Source organism: Anarhichas minor, unplaced genomic scaffold (assembly GCF_050575085.1).
Source record: "Anarhichas minor isolate MPS153535 unplaced genomic scaffold, ASM5057508v1 ptg000018l, whole genome shotgun sequence".
Lineage (NCBI taxonomy): Eukaryota > Metazoa > Chordata > Actinopteri > Perciformes > Anarhichadidae > Anarhichas > Anarhichas minor.
In genome coordinates, this window is record NW_027466464.1 from 11,545,541 (window position 1) to 11,570,458 (window position 24,918).

General features: G+C 45.9%; 1 protein-coding gene across 1 annotated transcript; it reads left to right on the top strand.

Annotated features, from left to right (window-relative positions):
* The first annotated feature begins 483 nt into the window (after positions 1-483).
* Positions 484-24,364, top strand: nalf1a (NALCN channel auxiliary factor 1a). Its single transcript, XM_076094808.1, has 3 exons — positions 484-1,677; positions 19,624-19,795; positions 21,312-24,364. Exons 1-3 carry the CDS (start codon positions 994-996, stop codon positions 21,608-21,610), a joined length of 1,155 nt encoding a protein of 384 aa, XP_075950923.1. The 5' UTR covers positions 484-993; the 3' UTR covers positions 21,611-24,364.
* The last annotated feature ends 554 nt before the right edge of the window (positions 24,365-24,918 follow it).

The window sequence follows — 24,918 nt, forward strand, 5'->3', positions numbered from 1 at the left end:
ATATATGTATCCGAAACAAAATATAATTTTGTGGTGATTCAAAATTCCGTATACATTATTATTTCCAATGCTTTATTGTGCTGAACAGTATACATTTGTAAACGCACTAGAAGGCTATACGTTGTTTTGTCTACAAATCTGTAAAATGACAATAAACAACTCAAACACATTTAATAAAATGAGGAAGCTGGATCCTGGAAGAGCCAAGACCAGGTGATCCTACACTGGGGGTCAGGGTCTCACGATCTGAAGAGGGTAAGAGAGATAAGAAATAAAAACATGTTTGTTATTCAGTTACGTAGAATTATGTTTAATGGGTCACAAATAAAAACTGTTTTGTGATCAGGGTGAACAGATGTTGGGACACGTTGGTCTATATAACGGGACACATGAAACAAGTTTCTCAGGCACGAAAATAAACACGACCTTTATTTTGAATGCTGCGACCGGAAATGCTGACTTAACTCAGCTTCCTGCAAAAACACACACCGTCTCCTGGCGAACATGGCGGCAACTTGACAACGGCAGCGAGATGAAGACGGCGAGGGCTTGAAAAAGAAAAGAGGTCCGTACCAGGCTGCAGGCCCATCCGCCGACACAAAGGCAGACAGCTTCGCCATGTTGGAAGAGGATAGCGCCCTTGTCCCTGCACGACCGAGGCCGGGGAAAACGTAAAAAACGCGTCGGTGAGTGTTTCTAAAAACGGAGTCGGGGCTACGCAGAGGAGCGGAGCGGCGCGGCGCGGAGCTCGGGGCGGGCGGGAGGACAGCGGCTTCACCGGTCAGCCATGGAGGATGCGGCCCGTGGTCGCCAGAGTCTAATTTCCCATCCGGCCCACGCTCGTTTTAATGGGAATTACCGCTGAACGCAAAGGCAAGCCGGGACAACCCACCGCCTGACATTCCGAGGGGAAGAAAACGCGAAGCGGACCCCCACGTCAATGACTGTTGCGGCAGAGGAGCCCCCACGGTGGAGTCGGCCAGTTCCCAAAATATGACCAGGGGTGCTGGGACGTGTTGGCAGCAAGAAGATGACGACGGCTTCCAAATCTGGCTAGAGCCCCCCCGCGACAACCAAAAGCCATTCACCGACTCCGAGAGGGCGCAGAGATGGCGACTGTCCTTGGCATCCCTCTTGTTCCTCACCATCCTCCTCTCTGATCACCTGTGGTTCTGCGCCGAGGCCAAGCTGGCCCGGACCCGGGTCAAGTTCGCGTCCTCCCACCTCTCACCCCAGACCCACTCAGCACACAGCAGCCTCAGAGGAACCCCAGATGCTATTTTTATAGGAAACTCTACCAAACATGTGTGGCGTCTTGAAACTTGCCACCGGGATAGTTTGTCTAAGAACTGCTTCACTTTCGCAGACGCCGACCATTTGTGCGGGGGCCTTTCCGACAAAGAGGGGACGCCGGCTGTAAATATGAGCGATTTGTACCTTTCCTTTTGTAACTCCTACTCCCTGCTGGATTTGTTCTACGGGTCGACGAGTCCGGACAATTTGAACTGCAGCCTCGACGTGCTCGGCGACGGCGACATGGGCAGATGCAGCCTGTGCGTTCAGGCGTACCAGCGCTACGACCAGCACGCCCAGGAGAAATACGAGGACTTTGAGCTCCTGACTCAGAAATACGAGCCGGGGGCATATTCGGTGAGGACGTGCATGGAGCAGTGCAAGGTAGGCTGCAGAAAAGGGAAGGGGGGGTTGGGGGTGGATGTGGTGGTGGTGGCCATCTGTTGATTTGGGCCCGGATAGATGCCAGTTTTGGTCCTCCTCCTCCTCCTGTCGCCATGGAGACGGATGACAGATTCAAGGAGACTCCCGGCTCCGGCCCTCATGTTCATTCATCTCCTCATTGTGTTTAGGCCCCATGCTAATGTGCAGATGGAGGCCCTGCTTGTGTTTTTCTTACAGCATCCGGAACCATTGCTCCGTCTCCCCCGTTCTCGGTCCCCCGCTCCGGTGTTCGACATCGATGACCGCCCGGTGCCTCTCGCGGCTCACACCCCCCCCCACCGATTAGCCATCGATAACCCGGATGGGGTTGTTAGACCCGCACTGTTGCACGAGCCTTTTTTTTATGACGGTTTAATGAGCAGGAAGGAAGCCTATGCAAACAACTCTGGGGGAGCCTGTGTGTGTGTGTGTGTGTGTGTGTGTGTGTGTGTGTGTGTGTGTGTGTGTGTGTTGTCGCAGTCCGCCAGGTGTTCATCATGGCCGCCCCCACTCCATATCGAGAGCATTTCATTAAAGTCAAGAGGTGGTTTCCCTGCCTAATGTGGCGGAAGGCTTTCTTCAGCTGGACATGTGTTTGCTCATTACAAGGCCCGCGCGCATAGGGGCCTCGTGTCGGAGCCCGGGAAGAGCGGGGGGGGGGGGGCTGTTTGATCACCGTGCACTGTTTACCCAGCTCACCACAAAAAGCAAAGCGGGGGTCAGAGTTGATTGTAACAGGGTGTCCGGGAGACGCGGAGGGCCACGAGAGGCTGCCTTCAGCACCGCGGAGAGAGCTCCGGAGCTGTCCGTGGTGCTGAATGGCTCTTCTCCTCCCCCCACCCCCCCTCGGGCTCCATTCACAGAAGCCCTGGCCAATCCCAGATGGCCTCCATTCACCCAACCGGTGGCAGAGACACGCGCATATATAGGCGTCAAAACGCGATTCTGATGAGGCCATCTGCCCGCTTATACAAAACCAGTGCAACGCAGACGGAGCCACTGGGCCTAGACTGCAAGGCTAGCTTAAATTTAGAGGAGGAAGAGCATAGAAGACTGTGTGTGTGTGTGTGTGTGTGTGTTGTATTCATCAAACAATGATTCACTTTATTTTATATTCTCTGTTGGATGTTTTAATCCCGGCAAAGACAACACAGCTTTTTTTTTATACAGTTGGATACGATAATTACAGCATTCATACAAATTTCACATTGTTATCAATGTAAACACACACACACACACACACACACACACACACACACACACACACACACACACACAAACTTTGTGCATACACGAAGTAGAGCTTTCACGTGTCTTGTGCAGGTACAGCTGTATATGGGATGGGTTTAAAGCCGCGCTGTCGCCTACATGATTCATTCTGTTCGGTGCAGTTAGTCGAAAACTCGTTGTAGTTGGATCTTGGACTTTCTGTGCCAACAAAACAAAGCGTTAGAAGACTTTTTTTTGGGACGATTAACAGATGAAACAATGGTCGGATGAATCAACAGCAGATAAAATAACAGCCCCAGTTCTCATATTCCCCATGAATCATCGTCGCTGGAAGCTCAAAACACTCATCACACCAAGTTTCTTTACTTATGTTGAGTCGGTAAAGCCTGACCGAAGCTACTTCAGGGTTTAACTTCAAGGTTGGTCGGTTGCCGGCTGTAGAATATGCAATCGTGTCACACAGGAAAAGAAAAGGCGATGGCTGCCGTTGTGAAATAGACGTGCCGTGCCGGCAAGTATCAGCCATTGATGGGAGCCTTTCCTTTCCTCCGCGAGCTGACCTCCTGACACTCGGAGAGAAAACAGTCATTTAGCCACGCTGACTAATTCCTTCTGACCGCCTTTTCTCCATCGCCTTCTTGATTATAGGTTTTGGTCCCGCGCGGCCGGCAGCGGCGCAGGAGCGAGCGGTGCCAACTCGAAAGCGGTAATGTGGAGCTCTCGTCAAGACAGGACTGAGCCGGTGTGTGAAAACACATCAACCGGAGGAAGGTCTCTGACACCTCAAGGGATGATGTCTGACACGGAGAGCTGCGTTGTTTGTTTGCGCGGTCCGCAGGTGGCGCTTTGATTCCTCTAGCCCGAAGTGAAACATCACAAGGCCGGACGCGGTCGGTGTGCTGTTCCTCACGATGGGATTCTCCATCGTCTGACTGTGTGAAACACACGACTGTGATATACGTGCTGATACATCTGTAATAATCAATAATAATAACTATGAAAGTGGGACGAGCAAAACGACCCCGGAAGCCTGCTTTAAGGCCTACAAACACGGTGTTCTGTTGTTACTTTCTTCATCGATTAATCTGCAGGTTGTTTTCTCTTTAATCCATTGCATCTCTCACTGGTGTGAGGTGGGCATGGACAGTGTTGTGGTAGTTTGTAGCAGGGCGATAATTCAATATGATGACTAGAGTATACAAAACCATACGGTTATTTCATATAGACTATTTATTGAATTACCAGAAATCTTTCTGTGTTGTGATATTGTTGTTGAGATATGAAATGAACTATATCGTCCATACCCAGTTTATGATAATTGGATTAATTTCACATTTGTTTAATTAATACTGTGTGTATTTGTATGGAGGCCTTTATTTTATCCAGTTTGTCTTGAGCTTGGGCATAAACTAAATACAATCAACTAATACAAAGCTTACAGAGTGAGAGACTGGGGGTCCCCTTAGGGGTCCCCTTAGGGGCCCCTTTAGAGGTTTAATCCGGCCCTGCTGGGGATGGAACGCACAACACGTGGTTTGTCAGGGTTTCCCCACCAGAAACGAGGCGTTTGAGGGCTCTTGGTTTCGTAGAAACATTTTTTCACACGCCGGCGATCTGTTTGACGACAGCAATGAATGCTCTGCTGCACAGGTGTCTGCAGCCGTATTCCTCCCTTGCAGTTTCACTCATTTGTGAGCTAAAAAGATGGATCTCTCTCCCTGCTTATTCTCTGTCTGCAGCTACTGCTGTGTTGTAAAATACTTTCAAAACCAATCACTGATGAGCCACACACACACACACACACACACACACACACGCTCCAGGTCCAATTGAATGTCTAATCTTAGCCGGTGTTGTGTGCGAGTGGAAAGGAGGACAGCGTCCACGGCGTCCTCCTCTCTTCAGATCCTTGTCCACCGCCCACATCTGCATTGATCTGAGCTCCTTTTGAGCCGGAGGGACGGGTGGCAGCAATACCAAGAGGTTGATCCCTATCGATTTGCGCCGAGCCCCTCCGCCATCTCTCGTCCTTCATTTGAGAGCGGGCAGCTCCTCCGAACGACATAGGGCAGTGAAGACATCATGTCACTATCTGAACCTGTCTGATTATGCCGAGGACCTGTGTGTGTGTGTGTGTGTGTGTGTGTACGCTTTAGGTAGACCGAGCTGCACTCTCCTCATCTGTTACCTCCCCATCTACATCATAACAGTGGACAGTTATGCCATTCAGCAGTAAATGATGTGTAACAACAAGGATATCGGTTCTCAGTTGGGGGGGGAGGCACTGAAACATAATCTAAACACAGATGGAGCCTCATGAAGTCATGCATTTCTCTCTTCGGGTTTGAAAAAAGGCTTGAGCTCCACATTATAAATCTGTCCTTTTAACGGAGTCTCACCAAAATGTGCAAAAAGTTCAATCCCTTGGTGATCCCCCGATTTTTCCTCCTGCGCTTGGTCAAAATCTTCATTTGGTTTCTGGCTAAATACCTGTAAAGTTAATGGCAGGAAGTGTCTTTAAACCTGCATTTTCTCTACTGACCACCAGGGGGCGACTCCTCTGGTTGTATAGAAGTCTATGAGAAAATGACTCTACTTCTCTCTTGATTTATTACCTCAGTAAACATTGTAAACATGAGTTTATGGTCTCAATCTCTAGTTTCAAGTCTTCTTCAATACAGCATGATGTTCATTTAGTACATTATGGTCCATTTAGAGTCAAACAGAAAGCAGGGGATGCTTTAGGACCAATGCTTTAGGACCGATGCTTTAGGACCAATATTGCCATGCAGATCCATCAGTCATGTATGTAGCTGTATTCCAGTGTTTTGTGTACACATCCAACCGGCAGTGACTATAACCGCTCTCAGGGTAGAGGTGGCTCACATGCGGGTAGCTTTGATTTGTCCCCCTCCCGCTCATCCCCCTGTACTTGACAACAAGACATGGATACACACACTCTCTCATCCCCAAATCTGTCATTAATCTTACAGTAACGAATGTGGTTTATCTCATCTGCATGAATATCCTGTGACCACTCGTGCCTTTATTAAAGTAAATGCTGCCTTTGTTAGCCTTTTATTCGTCACTCATATTGGCTCCAGCCTCGTGCGCATTAATGAACGACAGGTTGTTGCATCGGCCACCCGTCCAGGTTGCACACGGAAGCGCTCACATGTGTGATTTACGCCCGCGGGGCGGGTGTGAACGCTGACCTTGGAGAGGGCTTTGTCCCTTCGAGATGCTGGGCCCGCTCCACGACGGCCCCTTTTTTATGAATGGGCAGATCCCTGAGCGGCATGCCAATGAGCCTGGGAGGAGAGAGGGAGGGAGGGAGGGGGAGAGAGGGAGACTAGCTGCTGCAGTGCACGGCAGCGCTTCCATATTTGAACTGTGAGATCACGTGAGATAACAGCAGGGCTGGCGGAGGGAGGGGAACCGCACCATGGGGGATACAGGGGTTAAAGTGGGTTACCCAATTAATAGGCCTCATTTAACCTCTGTGGCATTTCCATTATGGCTGCCATGTGAAGTCATTTCTCTGGCCTACAGTAATGTTGTCAATCAAAGGTGGAGATTGTAATTAAAGCCACGTTGTCACTTTGTAAAGAAATGATTCCATTTATGGAACGAATGGCATTCCCATCAGCCTCAGCTGTACTTTGTGTTGAGCGCTCATTATGTTAGCATGTTAACACTTCACACTCAGATGGCCACGGTAAACATTGCACCTGCTAAACAGCGTTTTCATTGCTAGCATGCTGACGTTAGCATTCAGCTAAAAGCACTTCCTGTATGGTAAACAAGTTTAGCAGCTTCTTTTTGGGTCACTTTCTTTATTCTAAATTATATATTTATATATTTTATTTATATATTTAATGTATTTCTCAAAAGAAAAAGGGAATGGCAGCAGATTTTCCATACTTCCATAAAGCTGGCAAAAAAATTGAAGCAGCGGTGGCTCGAAACTACATTTCCCATAATGCCACATTTCACTTTAACAAGCTACCTTCAAAGCCACAAAGCACACAACTGCTACATATGATCGATTCAAGTAAAATGATGTTGGTGTCTAAAAATCTGTGGAGTTTGCCCCTTTTCCCTTTGTTGCATTTATCGTGTCAAATTTTAAAAAGTGTATGTCGCCCAGAAGAAAACACACACACACACACACAAATTGCATTCTTAAACATATAAATCTTCCCCGGAGATGAATCGCATTTAGTTGCTGTTCTCCTGAGCACCACCGAAATGTAATTATAGTAAAAACATTCATTACTTTGGCTTCGTAATTGTGAGAAAATGAAGATGTTGCACGCAGGATGAAACACCTGAAACACCTAAGGGTCAGATTCATACCTTCATACATTTATGGGCCTGACATCAATTAGTCTAACAGTCATACTGTCTGCGTCGGTATTTGAATGGATTATTCTTTTACAGGGACAGATATAAGCCTGAATGCATATCCGTGTGCTGTATTTAAATAATGTAGAACATTCAGGAGCAGGGTGGAGGTTTTGTGTCCTTGTTCGGGGGGGTGGGGGGGGGGGGCATTGTCCACAGCTGGTGGTGTCAGATAGGAAAACTGATGACTATGTAATTCAGATATCCTGTGGGGCGACTCCAGATGATCACATCTAAATCCCCGCACCACTTGGCACTAATGGGATTATCCGACTTCCCCTTATTCCCCGGGAAGGCACCTCTCTCTCTCTCTCTCTCTCTCTCTCTCTCTCTTCGTGTGCCCCCCTTTTGTAAAAGCGTATTCAAACCCGGTCTGCATGTATACAGTGGACTAGGTAAAAGGTTAGAATCTCCGTTAAGCTCCGTGTGGCCCATTAGGGTGATTGAGGATGATGCTCCCGTTAAATGAATTGTCAGTCACTGGACATGCGTTTTATTTATGAGAGCGCCGGGCGGCAGTTTGCCTATTGTGCAGTTCCTTCCATTAAATTGCTCAATGCGTGATGGACGCTTCTGTCTTATGCATTAAGTTGATATGATACACACTACTCTCTACTCTCTGCTGTGTGTGAGTGTGTGTGTGTGTGTGTGTAGTCCCTACATGCCGCTTGTCCTTAAGAAAGGAAGTATGAATTTGCCTTCTATTTCTATGAGTGCAACACTGCTAGTTAGCTACAATAGCGCTGTCCCGTTCCCTCAAAGCGCTGTGAAAGCAGTTGGTTATAGGTCAGCGATTGGTCAATTTTGTTTTTTAATACCGCTGTGACGTGACCTTTGTTATTTAACTTGAACAATGCCAGCCAGTCCAATCAGAGCCCTGTTGTCAGCAAATGTTAAGTCCATCTTTCAATACTTTACGACTTCACTAATGTCTCTCTGGCACTCAGCCCCAACCCCATTGGTTCCTACTGAAGACCTAAGTGTTTCTCATTTTTAAAAAGAGCTCAGTTGTTTGCAAAAAGAGCTGAGCACTTACATTTTTAGCAAATGTTACTCAAACAAGAGGAAATAGTTGATCCACATTTGGTGCTCTGGTGAGTATTTGTGACAACAGGATGGTGTATGTGGGATTGAGTCAATAATAAACTACTCGTGGTTGTATTCCTCCACCAACAACTCAAGTTTCAGTTTACTTCCATGTCTCTCCAAAATGTCATCATTTTATCCTATAAGACATTTTTTGGTGGAATTGTCATAATTAGCATATGAATTCTTGAGTTATGGCCAAAAACGTGTTGTTGTGAGGTCACAGCGACCTTTGACCGGCAAATTCTAATCGGGTCAATCTCGAGTCCAAGACGTTTGTGCCACATTTGAGGAAATTCCCTCAAGGCCAGTCCAATCACAAAAACATGTTGAACCGATTTCATGATGGGAAGTTTTTTTGCAGCGATGGAATCAATCAGACTCGGAGCGACTTTCCTTCTGTGTTGGCGCATTCCTCTAAACAGTGTGGTTTTTTAACTTAAGGGAAAGCTCTGTAAACAAAGAGAACACTGAACACAGAAGGAACAGTTGGTGGCGCAGAAGGCGAGTCTGCAGAGGAAGTACATCACAAACAAAACCGTTTGTTTTGGTTTTAATTTCAGTTTCTGCAACTTAAAGAGTGATATTCCCCATGTTTCAGCTGTATCGTATGGTTCACAGGTAATTTAACAGAAATACTAATGGTAATAAAACGTCACTTCAGCTTTTTAGTCTTCATTTAAACTTCTTTAAAGGAAAGAAGTGATGATACGCTGTATTAAATACTGCTCATCGTGTGGAATCAACACAGCTCAAACCAGATGCAGTAAGAGGTTTTCATGCCACAGCAGCATGTATCAGTGGAAATAATCACTGCAGTATCAATCAATCAAGCATCCGCCGAGTGGCCACCTGAGTGGAGGGGCCCCTCTGACATCTCCCCCCTCTCTACGACGGCTCCGGAATAACGGGAGATGTTAAAAAGGGGGACCCTCTCAGAATCGGCCTCTAAAATGTCCCGGAGATATTGGCAAGGTTCTCCTGCAGTCACAAGGCCGTGATGCGAGGAGGGGGGGGCGAGCTCGTGGGCGGACTGGGAGGCCTCTTGGCTGTTTAACTATCAATTTGTCCTTGTACGTTTATGATTCATTCCTGGAGAGCTTTTTATTAACATTTCTGAAGTGTGATGTAGCCGACTGGTGTCTGAGAGAGTTCGCTTTATGCCACAGCTGTCTTCTTGGCAAATAAACACTATTTAGTTTTACGTTCTTCCTGAATTAAAGACGATGACACCCCCCCCCCCCACTCCCCCTCTCGTTCTCCGGCTGTGGCAGATTCATGTTCACACTGACAGTGTTGCATAAGGACCGCCGCCTTGACCACAGTTATCTGCCCTCCATCACTCACACGATGATCTTTCACATTTTCTCTACCCTCCAGGCCAATAAATCTATATGCTGATTGCTCCCCCCCCCACACCCCAGACCTGTCATTATCGGCCAACACTCGGCCGATAATGATCGTCTTGCACAGTATTTACCTCGGAGCGGCGATCGCGAGTGATGTCATGCGTATGTGTCAAGATGAGAGTGGGCATCTCCATGTTGTGTGGTGCAATTTTGCAACTCAAGCACTGTACAACCTTGTTGTACTTTACCTGAGTATTTCCATTTCATACGGCTTTATAGGAGGAAATATTGATATTTTTACTCCACTGACTTTATTTCACAGCCAGGGTAGTTACAACGTATACTTATACGACGGTTCGTATGATGTCTTGGAAAGTTTCTCCTAATTTTCAATGCGTTTTCCTACGAAAGTCCAGCAACAGTCTTTTTTTAAAATTCAGTCGATATGTCCCGGCTCGAGCCTCCTGCAGTCAGCAGCCTCCCAGAGCTCTGATCCAGCTGAGAATGAACTCTTCAAAACCTTTGAAAGAGGTTGCAGAGCTGGAGCCGTGCCAAGGGAACCCCCCCACCAAACCAAACCTAGGAAGCAACCTGCTATCTGTCCCGATAAGCTTTGCTCCCGGCAGCAGAGAGGATCTTGACATCAGCGGAGAGCCAGTCGTTAGACCCCACCTGTTTTGTAATCTTAACGGATTCATTGCCGCGTGCTCGACCGGGGCTGAAAGCAAATCCTGCCATACACATTCATGACCACGTTTTTTCTCAGTACTGATCTGCAAAACACGGCTCAGGGGGGGGGAACGAGAGGCTGACTGGCGGATCCGCGCTCCGACCGACGTCCCACAATGCCGCGTTGCTCCACGGGGGCATTTCCAGTTAAAGGGTCCAGGGTTTCTGGAAGCCTCCGGGGGGGGCCTGTCAATACGATTGACGGGTCGCGAGCTAAGAATGTGCTGCTTGGTGTTGTGTGCGGATCAGGTGCTGACGCTCAATCGCTAAAGCTGTATCACCCAAAAAGAGATGACATAGAATGTTTAAATATCTGAACGTCATTTTAAAGTCGCAGTATCTACGACATTGAATTGAAATGCTCACGTTGTTTTGGGGATGTCCCAGCCGAGCAGCCGCAAGCAACCGAAGGAGCTGGAACCTCAAGTGTAACAGCAGCACAAGCTCCGGAGGCCTGTCGATACCTTTTATGGATCACCAATCAAGGCCTCTGTTTACTGTTACTGACGCGCTTGCTTCTGAGAAACTGACATGGCTTCTCGTGACGCGTTTCCGTTCGCTTTGTGAACATGTATTTATAGCCGTTTGCACAAATGGAAGGTGTAGAGATGATAAAAGAAACGAATAGAAACATTTCCGGTTTGCTCACTGGGCAAATGTATTTTGGAGTGAACTGGCCAGTTCCGAATGAAAAAAACACAGTTCAAATGACATACAGGATTGTGTTTTATTTTAATACTTGCTTTAATAAAAAATAACGAATAGGCAATTGGCATTCATAGTTTTGATGATGTATTAAAAGCTGCTTAGAGCTACTGGCAGGACGTTTAAAAAGCTCATTTCCTTTCCAATATGCGTTTTATTTTGCTGTGAAAACTCCTTCAAACAACAGGATTCATTCACGTTTATTGGCAACAACTACATTTTACAAGATTACATTTGAACACATCTTGGTTCGTGTCATAATCTACCATCACATGATGGCAATGACTTACAACATAATACGTTTTTAATGTCTTTAAGGTTGTTCCTCCGCTGCTTATTTTGCGACCAATTGTGAGTTTTATCTGGTCAGAGGTGTCGGGAACTATCGCTTCCAGTTTCTCAAACCTTCATGCCATTGCTCCCCAGATTGTCATTCACAAGAGAAACCACTTTTAGGCTCTGTTGGATTTGTAGTCCTCCGTCCTCAGAACCCTCTTTGACCCTCTTTGACCCCGCTTCTCCCAGAGTAGCACTTGTTGCTGGAAGATGACACGGTGGACGTACAAACAAGTGTTGCACCGAGATTGCAAAACCATCTAATTCGATGAAAAAAAGCGCTCTGCCTCGGAGTGTCATTTTCCCTAGAAATGCACACACACACACAGCAGCTGGATTCGTTACATCACCGGGGGATGGGATGTAATAAGTACGGACATCAATGCAGGAGGAAAGACACGCGTATACATCCCCGTCCTGCCGGATTATCCCGGGGTTGCGTCAGTGTGAGCGCATCAAAGTCCTGTCAACAACACCTTGTCAGTTCCTTTTTATGTTGTGTGTGTGTGTGTGTGGCATATGAAAATACTCCTTTTGAAAATCTCTCGTAAAATCGACCAGGTGACCCCATCCAATTTATCAGGAATTCATTCTTTTTTTGCACACTCAGGACAATAATGGCGCTATAAGAAGGAAAAACACAGCCCAGGTAGTGTCCTTCCTGTCCTCCCGCGCCCGCGATTTGTGCGAGTGGCAATGATCTGTGTCATTCAGCTCATAACTGGGATCTCACTCTGCAGCTGACTCATATGCTTTTTATAGCCCGTCTCTGTCATTCCACTTTATAGCCTAGTGTGTGTGTTTGTGTGTGTGTGTGTGAGACACACCGTCCTGCTGAGAAGAAAGAGAGTGTTGATACTCGAGTTAAAGTTCCGACACACCCGGGAGTGTAAACCAGCACGAGGACGGTCAGCGCGCGGCTTGATTTCGGGGAGTACAGCTCAGGGATGGACCACTACTGGCTGAACATGTGCTTTTATTTTGGTGCTACGTCATTAGACATCATTACGGCTTAAAGCTAGGGTAGGGGATTTATTTTTGAAAACCTTTTTTGTTGTATTTGTTGAAATTCTCTTTACATTCCGACAGCAGGCTAAATACACAAGGACAGGAGGGAGATAACGAGGGACAGGTGACCAGCAACAGGTGAAACCGGTCAACAAAGGCAGGAAGTAAAACGAGACGAGACAGGAGAGCACTTTCAAACTAAAACGTGACAAAACCCAGAGTGACATGACAAAAAGAGATTTGACATTTTATGGAAATACTATTCTAATACCGCTATTCCCTTTGATGACAAGAATGAGACGAGAAGATCGATGCCACTCTCATGTCTGTACACTTAGCATGAAGCTAGTGCCCGGCAGGTGGTTGGCTTAGCTTAGCATAAACACTGGAAACAGCTAGCCCCTGCGCTTCAAAGCAATTAAAGATCTACCTTTTTAACGGCAATTAGCATTCCCTCTCATGATGCAGATGAATCTTGCATCTTAAGTATACCTCCCGGGGGTAATCGAATGTTGCATCTGTGTCTTCTTGGTGAGCACTCAAGTGTGAAGCAGCTTTTTTACGTTTCCCCCGATACAAATGTCCCCCCAGTAATCGCCGTTGGCATTTGTTACAGATAAAGAAACTACAGTTGGAAGCAGTTTTTTTGTCGAATCACAACAAGGCGATAAAAGTTATCTTGTGACAGATGACAACACATGGATATGAGAAAAGTCCTGGTCGTTTTGAAAAGTGCTTCTTCTATGATTTTTATGTTGCAGCTGCAGCTTTTTTTTGGGAGTCATTTCAGCTTGACGTTTTCCTCGCGGCGGTGGTAATTTCGCAAATTTGAGCAAACCCGCGACGGTCCTCCTGTCTGCGGGGCGAGCTCCCCCACAGCCCCTCTCTGTGTCGGATGACAGGCGTGTGACTGGCGGGGGGCTTCTCCAAAGAGCTGCTTTGCTCGTCAGATTTAACAGGAGCTGTCGGCCTGGGACGAAATGCTGGACGTTGGCGGAATGACCAAAGCTGACCTGCTGTTAGGGGTGGAGGGGGGGCGGGGGGGGGGGGCTGTTAACCATCTGAGCCGAGCTGTGGGTTCCCCGAGCAGAGGGGAAATGCTTTGTAGTATTATAAGGGTCATCTCGTCACATCATGGACGTGACATTTCTCTCTCTGCTGGTTGCTAATTTGTATCACATTGAGCGCCCCATGCAGCATCAGTACATTATGAAATAGTGTGTCACCCCCACCCACCCCGACACACACACACACACACTCCCCACGGAGACACGGCAGTGCCAGCATTCGCTTTGGGCATGTTTTTCCGCTCTCAGATTGATTGATGCTACATGACAGCACACAGGCAGAACTCCCCCTCCCCACTCCCATCTCGCAGGTATCAGATGCACATTTTTTTTTTTTACCTGCCAATTATTTTATGTGCCAGACAGGAACACAAACTCGGCGCATTTTAAATGGAACTGGTTGCTAAGAAATCAGCAGTATCATTGGTGTTTTGTTTTGACCTTGTGTAGTTAATTTGGTTTGATTTGTATTTACCAAAAAGAGGACTTTTAAATTTTTTGGCAGTGATGGTGCCCCCATATTAGAGTTCTCCTTGGGGGGCATGAAGCTTTGGTTCTGACTCACGATGCTGGTACAGCACTGGTTAATTTGATTCGTGCAATATGATGTTTTTAGCAGACTATGCTGCATTCAGGAAAACCCAAATTTCTGATATCTGACTGAAAAAAAAGAAGAAAATAAAAAGGCCACTTAAATTCGGAGTTGCTACTTGTACACTCCATGTTTTGATAAAAATGATGGAGTAATGTACGAAGTGCTGAGTTTACTGGTCTGTTCATTGCTACGTGTTTTGACAGTCTGGTCGTTTGCCATTACTTCGACTGGAACCATGGAAGAGAGACAGCTAACACCAGCTATAACATTATAGCTTCTATAATGTGTAATAAACACAACACTGCGTGTGTGGGAGCTGCCAGTGACTCAGGTGTTTAGATAACATGAATAAAAAAATACTGTGAGTGAATCAGTGCTTCTATTATCAAGCAAGGCTAACTAGCTTCCTCTTCCAAGTTGTAGTAGTAGCAGTGTCCACTTATGCTAGGCTAACTAGCTTCCACTTTCAAGTTGTAGTAGTAGCAGTGTCCACTTATGCTAGGCTAACTAGCTTCCACTTCCAAGTTGTAGTAGTAGTAGCAGTGTCCACTTATGCTAGGCTAACTAGCTTCCACTTTCAAGTTGTAGTGGTAGCAGTGTCCACTTATGCTAGGCTAACTAGCTTCCACTTTCTGAGGGGAAGTACTAGCGGCTTCCACTCAAGCTTGGTCAATTAGCTTTCACTTTGTACTTGAAACTTAAAACTAAAATATGTCCACAAATGTTTTCATCCCTTCTTATCCATTAGCTGCCGTACTATACTGTAGTTTATTTCCTTACACAAAGAGAATTTGAGTTTTTGTTTGACATTAATTGTATTCTAGACCACCTGATGCATTTTCTTCTAGTTTACGGTGGACTCTGGAGGAAAGTCTGAGGTTTCTTGGTTGAAGTTAATAAACAATAAACAGAAAAAGTAATATATACTGCATAGTCACAGTCATTTATCTTCTGAACAGTATGTTCTGGCTGGTGAGCGCACTGCGTGCATAAAGAAAATAGAAAGCAGTCCACGACTTGTCCTACAGTCTGCTTCTTATATAATAGTAATAATCACTGTGGTGAAATTCAGATGCCAGCGCTGCTGACACTTATCTGCCAAAGCGTCAGCGTTTGAATCTTAATTTTTTTTGAATGTTATTTATAGGCTTTAAAAAGATTTGCATGCAAGCACTGGCAGAAAGTGCCTCACTGGCGCATTTTACATCTCTGCGTTACTGTAAACGTCCAAAACATCAGGATCGCCTTGATTTCACCTTTGATTTGATGAGTGCTGGTGCTGGCTAATGTGACACTTAAAGCGGGGTGAAGCGCCGTGTGTACACACGGCCAGGCTGTGGGGCTGAAACGGTGGAAATGGTTTCGCCAGCTCGGTGTCTTTCCTGTCGGCGTCTCCGGCCTTCAGTACATTGTTTGATGCAGACTAAGCTGCATGGCGACAGAGGCTTTTTGAGTGCCAGGTTCCCATTCACACTGATCACACATTAGACTGATCAAATCAGACTCCAGGCCTGCTTCCTGACTAACTCAATTTACTCTCATACGCTTCCCTTTTCACGCTGAGCACACGCAGACACACACACACACACAGAGATACCTGGTTGTGCGTTGAAACATGTGCACAAAAACAGAAAGCCAACAGAGAGCGGGGCAGTACCCATTGAGCTCTAATGAAAAGCAGAAAAAGCCGTTACCTTGGCAACTGCCAGCATACATCTTCGGGAGGACCCAGATTTCCCGTCTGGCTGCGCTCGTATTGTTTTGGTTCTCTTTTGATAGCCGCAGCATCCTTAGACGGATTATCTCACAGCTGGGAAGAATTTATGCTAAATCATCGTGAATTAAACAACACCCGTTTGCGCAGACGGGAAGTCGCCGCACTGAAAACGCCCGGTCATGGATTGAGCACCCCCCCCAAAAAACCTCCACAGAATACCAGAAGAAAACATAAACTTAATCAGAGATCTGGGCCATTTTTGTCTTGTTCCTCTGTAGATTCCCACTACGGCAAGACCAGGTGACTTATCCACGTGACCCTCTAACATACAAAGAAGTGTAGTCGACCGTGTTTATAAAGACAGAACATCGAGAGAAAAACGTTTTTAAACCTGGACCACAAGGTTTAGATGGAGACGGATCTCCCGTCAAGGCTCTAAAACCAGAGTGTTGACCTTTTTTCTTTTTTGAAGGATGAGTGTATTTCCTGGAAAACAGGGTTGAACCCCCACAGTACAGCTTATTCCTGTAAGTCATACGTGTCTGGAACGTTTTTGATTTTGCAAAGCATTCGGGTCCACACCGTGCTCATCATTATCATTCTCATCACCATCACCGTAATCAGATTGTTATAATTATTATAATTGCCCGTGCAGTGTTTGTTATCTTTGTATGGTGGTACACAAATCAGACCCCCATGTGATTTCTCAGCATTCGAATATGCGAGGGATGTTGGAGGAGGGGCACAGTAACCTTTTTTCAGAGTCTGGTGGAGGTTCTGGATGTAATTTTACCAAACATCCACAATGACAGTAACCGGACCCATTTACTGAGCCATTTTCTTTGCTGGAAAGGAAAGATATTTCGGTGCACCAATCAGACTACATCATAGACTGTATATAAGAGGTGGACGTAGTCATCTTGATGCCACCCGTTGGTTTGTGGACTGCCGTTTTTAAGGCTTTGAGTTCGGCCGTCGCCATCTTGGATTACGGCCGTTGCCACGTTGTTGTTTTTTTTGCAACCAATGATCAGAATTTACCATACTTGGAATGCGGAGGAGTGAGTAGTAGGGACCTGTCAATCACAGTAAGCCCCGCCCTAAAGCATCCCCTGCTTTATGGTCTGTTTGACTCTAAATGGACCATAATCTACTAAATGAACATCATGCTGTATCAAAGAAGACTTGAAACTAGAGTCTGAGACCATGAACTCATGTTTACAATGTTTACTGAGGTAATAAATCAAGAGAGAAGTAGAGTCATTTTCTCATAGACTTCTATACAACCAGAGGAGTCGCCCCCTGGTGGACACTAGAGAGAATGCAGGTTTAAGGCACTTCTGCATTTACCCGGCAGTACTGGAGGTTACCGCCCGGACTACAGGTGCGTGAATTTGATCACTTTCAATCAAATCTGATCAAACTGGATGAAGCAGGTTTGCTGAGTTCATGTGTGTTAAACATTTAGTAATAATAATAAACGACATTCAAAACTTTGATTGTTGCCTACTTAGTCGAGAATATTTCATTTCTAAAGACACTTGCTTTCAAACAGGATAATGGGCCTTGCAAGGTATTGCTTTAGTATGTGTAAATCTAATACTCAAAGGTCATTATTCTCCCACTCGGTAACTACCCGATTGCCACTAATGCTTCATTTTGTCTGGGTTTCATGACTTGGAAAAGGCTGTTGTATCCCTCGTGAATGTGTCAGGTAGTCAAATGACTCTCTCTTAACGCTCTCCGTCACTTAATAGCAGCACATTTCCTCTACTGTATGTTAGCATGCTAACATGGTGAACATGTTAAACAAGCAGCATGCTAGCTTTGATGCTGTGTGCATGTTAGCACCACTGTGCTAACATGCACGCTAGCAGCCTCACAGAGCTGCTAGCGTGGCTGTAGACTCATAATACAGGTGAGCCGGCTTCACACAGAACTTCATTTAATGCTGTTTACAGTTCAGGACTTTATTATAGTCCAGGCTTTGTTCTAACAGCTCCATTTTTAATAGTTTAGTCTCATTTTTCATCAACTTGAGTGTGTTATTGTTGTACTATTTGTGTGTTTGCTGTGATATGGTAATTCATGAATTCATCGTAATTCATTTAAAAGTTGTTTTTTCAACTGTAAAATGTCCCAATGTTCCTGTACATAGCTTTTAATAACAATAATGACACATAATGTATTTTTTGTCTGATCCAAAATCTTTTTATTAGCTTGTAGCTCTTCGTACAAACTTTATTTACATGCAAACGAGCCCCCGTAGCAAAAGTCACACAGGGTACATCCCAAGTCTCTTATTTGTCATTTGCTCGCTTGAACCGGAAGTTGTTCTGCGCTGCTATGTTGACGGCCGTCCCAAAGCTCTTATTTAGGAGCGAGGAGCGAGGAGAGACCTCCGAGGAGCCATGAGCGAGGACAGCCTTCCAGGAAGTGTTTTACGGCTGACACGCCCCCTCATTGTTCATCAGTTATGTGATTGGACGCTGCAGCCGATCAGACTGATCAGATTTTTCTAAGTGAGGGAAACGGGGATGCAATTAAGAGACTTGGGATGTACCCACAAGAGTCACGTGAAGGCTGTTTGTCGGACAGAGTTTCGACGACCTTTCACCCCACCAGGTTGGTGGAGATTTCGGCAGCAGGAGGGGGGGATTCTTAACACATCCAAACACAGTCTCTGTACTGTGGACTAGCTGTGCTTCTTTTGCTGTTATTCCCCTTCTCTGGTGTTAATCCTAGTAAAAAGCACATGACAAGATAGCTAAAAATGACAGCGAAACCAGACTGTGAACCCTCGGTTCATTTTGTCTTGCTAAGCTTTTCCAGGCCCGAGGCTTTGGCTATTACATGTCACCATCTGTCTCCCTATGCACATACGTCTGTGCATTTTGTATTAAATTCCGCCTCCCGGTGAACTGCAGCGAGTGTAACTCGGAGGAGGGACAGAAACTTGAGTTTGATGACGTTATTCGGGGCTCGCTTGATTTAGAATTGCATCGCTGTACACCAACCTTTTCCAGGCTTTACGACAAACCACTCGGTGGATGTGTGGTGTAGAACTGTCTGATTTTGAGAATCGATTATTAGTTTACGTAAGTTTACAAGCAAAACTGCAATGAAATCTCCAGTTCCAGCCAACCCATGTGTGAGGATTTGGTGCTTTTCTTTGTCTTATATGACAGTGAACTGAATATATTTGTGCTTTGAACCGTTAGTCACACAAAACACGACATTTGGAGACATTACCTTTCAACATGAATTGATTAAGAGAGAAACTAGCGTGTTTCAGCCGCTCTGGTGTTAAAGTGCCTTTAGCCTTTTAATGTAAAAAGGTTCTACATCTACCACCGGCTGCAGCCGTCTCTCATAATCCATATCCCGTAAACAAGCTAATTATCACTCTGGGTTTGGCATGCTTTACTTTCTGTTAGCTAATGCTCTGCAGGAAGATTTATTCAACGTCCCAGAAGGCTCTGCTTTGCAGACTTGCCTTGGCTCATAACTCCTGAGTTTTCATTAATGCATGAAGTGCCGGGTATCCATTTTGGAAGTTTGTATCAGATGGTTTAAATATACATGCAAAGACTTTTTTCAGCCCGAATGTGTCTGGATGTACGACTCAACAGATGGAGGCCTAAGTTCATGTCACCCTCTCTTCTTCTTCCTCCCCAGACGGCCTACAAGCCCTGGCTGTGCGCTCAATACTTCCCCACCACCCAGCTGTCCTGTCCGAGGAAGGTACCGTGCCACCAGTACTGCCTGGAGGTCCAGCAGAGCTGTCCGTTCATCCTGCCCGACAACGACGACCTGATCCACGGCGGCAGCCCCAGCTTCATCTGCACAGGTTAATACCCCCCCCCCCAACTGCCTCAGAGAAAGAAAAACATGTCAGGGAACGGTTATCAAATGTGTGTCTCCGTATCTGCTGGTGGTGTTTCCTCCAGGAAAAAAAACAACAACAGGCGAGAGGCGTCTCTGAAGGCTTTCTGATGACATCTAGTGGTGCGTTTGAGCACGGCCCAGCTCAGGCGCTTTAACAACGCAGTGATGAATTGAATCTGGCCTGCGTCTCCCGGCGTTTGCTGCGGTTTTGTACAGTAGTGATCCCCGAGGACTCGGCAGCATCAGCACAGCCATGCTGGGGTTTGAGTTAAGCGACCGTGGAGACATTATTAGTGGGGGAAGGGTAGTCAGACGAGGGGGCGGAGGGGGTGGAGGGGTGGTGCATTTTCTCATTTTGCTGGACGGAGGGCAGTCTGACAGGAAGGACCCTCTCCAGCAGAGCGGTAGATAACTTTAACTCACCCCTTGCAGGATGAATAATGAAAATATATATATTAGAGATTAAATGTTAATGTGGTTTTGTTCACTTTCCTTCACTTCAGCAAAAAGTAAAAAAACAGATTTATATATCTTATATTGTAATTCAACTTTAGCCTTTTATTTATCTTCTATCTATCTCTTTATTATGAAATAGAGGAGCTGGATTATGCATTATTTTATGTTTGAATAAAATTCCACTTTGAAAATGATGAAAATGAACAAAGTATATGTTGGATTACAATCTCAAAACGAGATTGAGATATTGAGGGAAGGGGATTGCAGGTTTTTTGTTGTTGTTTTTTTTAAGTAAATATTAATTCAACCCCCCTCCCCACCCTAATCATTTCCACACAGCTCCCAATAAGAACAACGAGGGTCCTCTCATGTCCATAAATAAAGAGTTTTGGTCTTTTAGTCCATTGAACAACAAAAACCGTCCTCTTCACTCGCTTTCTATTTATTTGACACTTTGCTTTTATTGTCTACTGAAACACTTCTCAAGACAATAGGAAAGAGCACACATGAAGAGATGTGTGTATATATACATATATATATATATATAACCTCGCATACAGATAAAGTATGTTAAAAGGAGCTCATAATAAAGCTGTCGAACCAAGATAAAAGTTTAAAATAAGTAAGAAACATCCCGAGTCATTTAACTGGAGTTCAGCTGAGGGTCACAGAGCCACGGACTGAGACCTGACGAGGACAAACACGCTGCTTAAAACCATTCAGTGCACGTCAGATTGTCGGTGCTGTTTTTAACCGAACTGGAGCAGGTTTTCAGGCTCCATCCAGATGCCCTACTTCTATTTGACCCTGACGTTTCTCCCGAACACGGAGCCGTATTAGATTACTATCATATTCGTTTTTATTCACATTAGAATATATACAAATGGACTTATTGTTATTATGATTCCGTCCCAGTCACCTGATGAAGGGAAACCCCCCCCCCAAAAAAACCAAATCACATTGACACCCATGTTTTAAAAAGTCATCCTCTCTCTCTCTCTCTCTCTCTCTCTCTCTCTCAGGGATCCTGGCAGATCATCGATCAGATGGCAAGGCGGAGTGCTGCGACGTCCGGTGGGACCCCAGAATGGACAGCCCCTCAGGCGGGACACTAAAAAGGACTGCCTCCTCCTGCCAGCCCGAGGGGGCCTCGGTCACCTCCGCCGCCACCCCGAGGCTGTGCAGCGGGCGACTGAAGATCTGCCTGCTGGCCCTCGTCCTCCTACACACTGTCATCATCATCTCGGCCTCCCACAACTCCACGCTGGTGGGCGTGGCGGCCATTTTCTCGCCAGAGGAGAGCGCCTCTAACGAGGAGTGAACCTTTTTGGGGTTTGAATCCGGTGCGTCGCTGGGGAGCGACGCCGGGGTTTCTTTTTTTTCTTGCGGGGCTGCCGGGGGACACGTCTGGCGAGAAACACGCTGGAGATGCCTCTACGATCTCGCCCGCCAACGAACCATCAGCCACGGTGGGAGTGGGAGGGTTTTAACTGGAGCCGAAAGGTGCCGGGATTGGACGTCGAACCGAACCGAGGCGTTTCGAGAACCGCCCCCTAAAGGACTGACCTCTTGCCACTTGAAACCTGCTCATTGTTTCTATCCCACCCAAATGTTTTCTAGCATATCGTCCCTCCCTCCCTCCCTTCCCCTCCCTTCCCCCGGTGTTTCCCGTGTGTATGGACGGCACGTCGAAGGAAAAACAAACGGACATCGATGAAGTGTCGCGCACTCACTTACCTTTTTTCAATTTTTGCTGCATTTCTTTCAGGTGCCTGAATGTTGTTGTTTTTTTACAACTGTTTTCCACTTCCTGCTCTCCATCACCTCGGCGGCATCCGGCGTGTGTGCGATGCCGCTCGGGGGGCCCGTCGGGGGGGCCCAAGCTCATCCATCATTCACGTGGGTCTCGTTTTTCTGCAAACGGGAATGTGTGTGGTTCCTCTGTATTCTTAACGTTCAGCATTGTATTTTGTCCCGCTACACCCTTTCTCCCCCCCTTCCCCCACTACCTTAACGACGGTACATGCCTACACGTTTTAGGACCTTAAGTGCTCTGAGACCGGCTCGCTTTCTATTCTTCTTACTTGCCGGAGACCAAAAGGAGGCGACAGGCGTCCTCTGGTCTCTGGAGTGTTCAGTTTACCTCGTAGGCCTACGGTGGCGGCGCAGAGAGCCTTCAGAGTACGGGAGACTGCAGGGACACTAGAGGACGGTTGCACGATGCCAAAACACCAGGGGCCTCATTTATCAAGCGTGCGAACGTTCATTTTTAACGTGCGGAATGCAACTTTCTACTTTCAAAACAGAAGTTAGAGCATCTTTAGTTTCAGCTTCGGCTCAGTTACGAGAGGAGCTCAAACCAAATTCGACAGACGTGATTGGACGGGGGTTTGGGGTTTAACGACTAAATTACACATTCTTTGGGAAAAGTTGGAAAAAGTCATTACGAGCCCCGATCCAATGTCGCACTACTCCTGACTGTCTGGGAAATAGAGCCTGGAGCAGATTCGGGGGCTTGTTTTCTGTAACAGCGTAGTTCCTTCGTATCGGCAGGGAAAACAATCGTCTCTTCAGTTGTCGGTGGTCAATCGGCAACGAGCCTGGGGCCACGGTTCTTTCTAGGTTCGGACAGCTAGGAGATGTGTGATGGATTGAACCCGTCCGGCGCTCGCTTTGATCAACGAGGCCCCAGATCTTTGAGTGCCTCTACGCCCAGTGAGGCAGATGCTGGCAATGGAGCAATATAGACGGGGAGAAAACAAAAAAAGAGTCCACTTCAGTACCGTCGCCTCGTCTTTTCTGTATCGCAGAGGAGGTGAGCAGCCAGCCAATCGATCAATCAGTCCGTTGACTCTTAAATACCCTTAGACGAGCTGATCCCCGCTATCTCTCACAGACTACAGCAAAGGGCTGTGTTAGTGTCGGCGTGCGAGGAGTGAGAGGAGTTTTCAAAGGGCTGATCCATCCAGTTTTGTTCCGTTTGTTTTATCTATTTATTTCTTTTTGCCAGCTAAAGTGCACACGGACACGAGGGCAGGGCCGTGCAGGGATTAAGAACACTTTTAAAGAACTCGGGACGGGAAGCGAGAGATTAACCCGACGTTAAGATCTGATGCCGACGAGTGATATACCAAAAATAAAAAGTCTTTTCACCGCAGCCGTTCTTTTGTCCTCCGCCTCTCGATGATCAGTTCACGACAGATTTAGAGTTCTGCCTCCAAGTTGTTTCTTGGCTGTGAAAGCGTGGTACTAGTTTTTCCCTCCCCCCCTCCCCTATTATTGACCTCACCTCGGGTCAAGCGACCACCGTTGAGTTTCACTATTCACGCGTCAGAACGGGACGTCCCGTCTTGCCTCCCCCCCACACCCTCTCTGCTCGGTATTCTCCTGTGACGTGTTGTGACGACGAGAACTACATTCCCTCGAAGACAGCAGCAGATGTAATCGGCCCACACTTTTTGCGCTTCGTCCCCTCCAATCTCTAGCTGTTCACGATCTGAGTCCTGTGGATCTATGCAGATGAACCCCACCCCAAACTAACACCCACCCACCACCATCACCACACCCCCTTGTCCTTTCTGTTGTAAATACTCCCCCCCGACCTTCCATCTTTCCCCCCCGACCTGCCCCTCCCACTGTTGGAATCTCACTGTGTTTTCTGTTCGCCTCCTTGGTTTTTTTTGTCTGTTTTTTGAGATTTTTGCCGCATTTTTTTTTTTCTTCTGTTGTCTAAAGCAGTGGTGTCAGTTGATGAGTAGGACTAAGTTGGATGTTAAAAAGACGAGATGAAGAGGTCTTGAGAGAAATATACAAAAAAAGAAAGAAAAAAAAATTATAACGAAGCTTGAATTGAGAAAAAGGGTTCAAATATAGAGAAAAAAATTATGATAAAGTTGTCATATTGTCATACTAGAGATGCTTTAGTTTGCTAATTTACTTTCTTTTTTTCTACAAAAGACTTGGATGAAATTATTTATAAAAGTGCGTCCCACGAGTCATGATCTTTTTTGGACGTAAAATACATTTATTAACATTTTGTTCAAAAGAAAATAAATATAAATTATGTTAAACATTACTGGTGTTTGTGCTTTCTTTCCACTGCGTGTGTCTTTGACTTCAATAGTAACAGAAACCCAAAGTGAAATAAAAAAAAGACATTATGAAATATATAATCATGTGAATAAATTCAGTCAAATATAAAAGTGATCCAACAATTTGTTGAATATCTGAAGAGGCTAATAAATCTCGAGCCATTATTATGAAATGTTATGTCATCCTTTAGGATTTTATTGAATATTTATATAATTTTAGACTTATGATGAAATTTAATTTCATTACAATAAAATAAGTTTGATTAATTTCGCAAATTATTGTTCCATTAATATATTTTGATGAATGTATTAATTTGATTATGTATTATTATTATTGAGCACTTAGGGTCTGCAGTAGTATAATCATCATGTTCCCCAGCAGAGGGCAGTATAGGACCATATCTCAGGCCACTGTATGCCTGTCCTCCATACCGGATGTTGTTCTCACCCTCAGTGTTAAACGTCATCATCAACACGAAGAAGTTATACGTTTTAATTTTAATTTTTTTATTACATTTTTAATCACATTTAGAATATT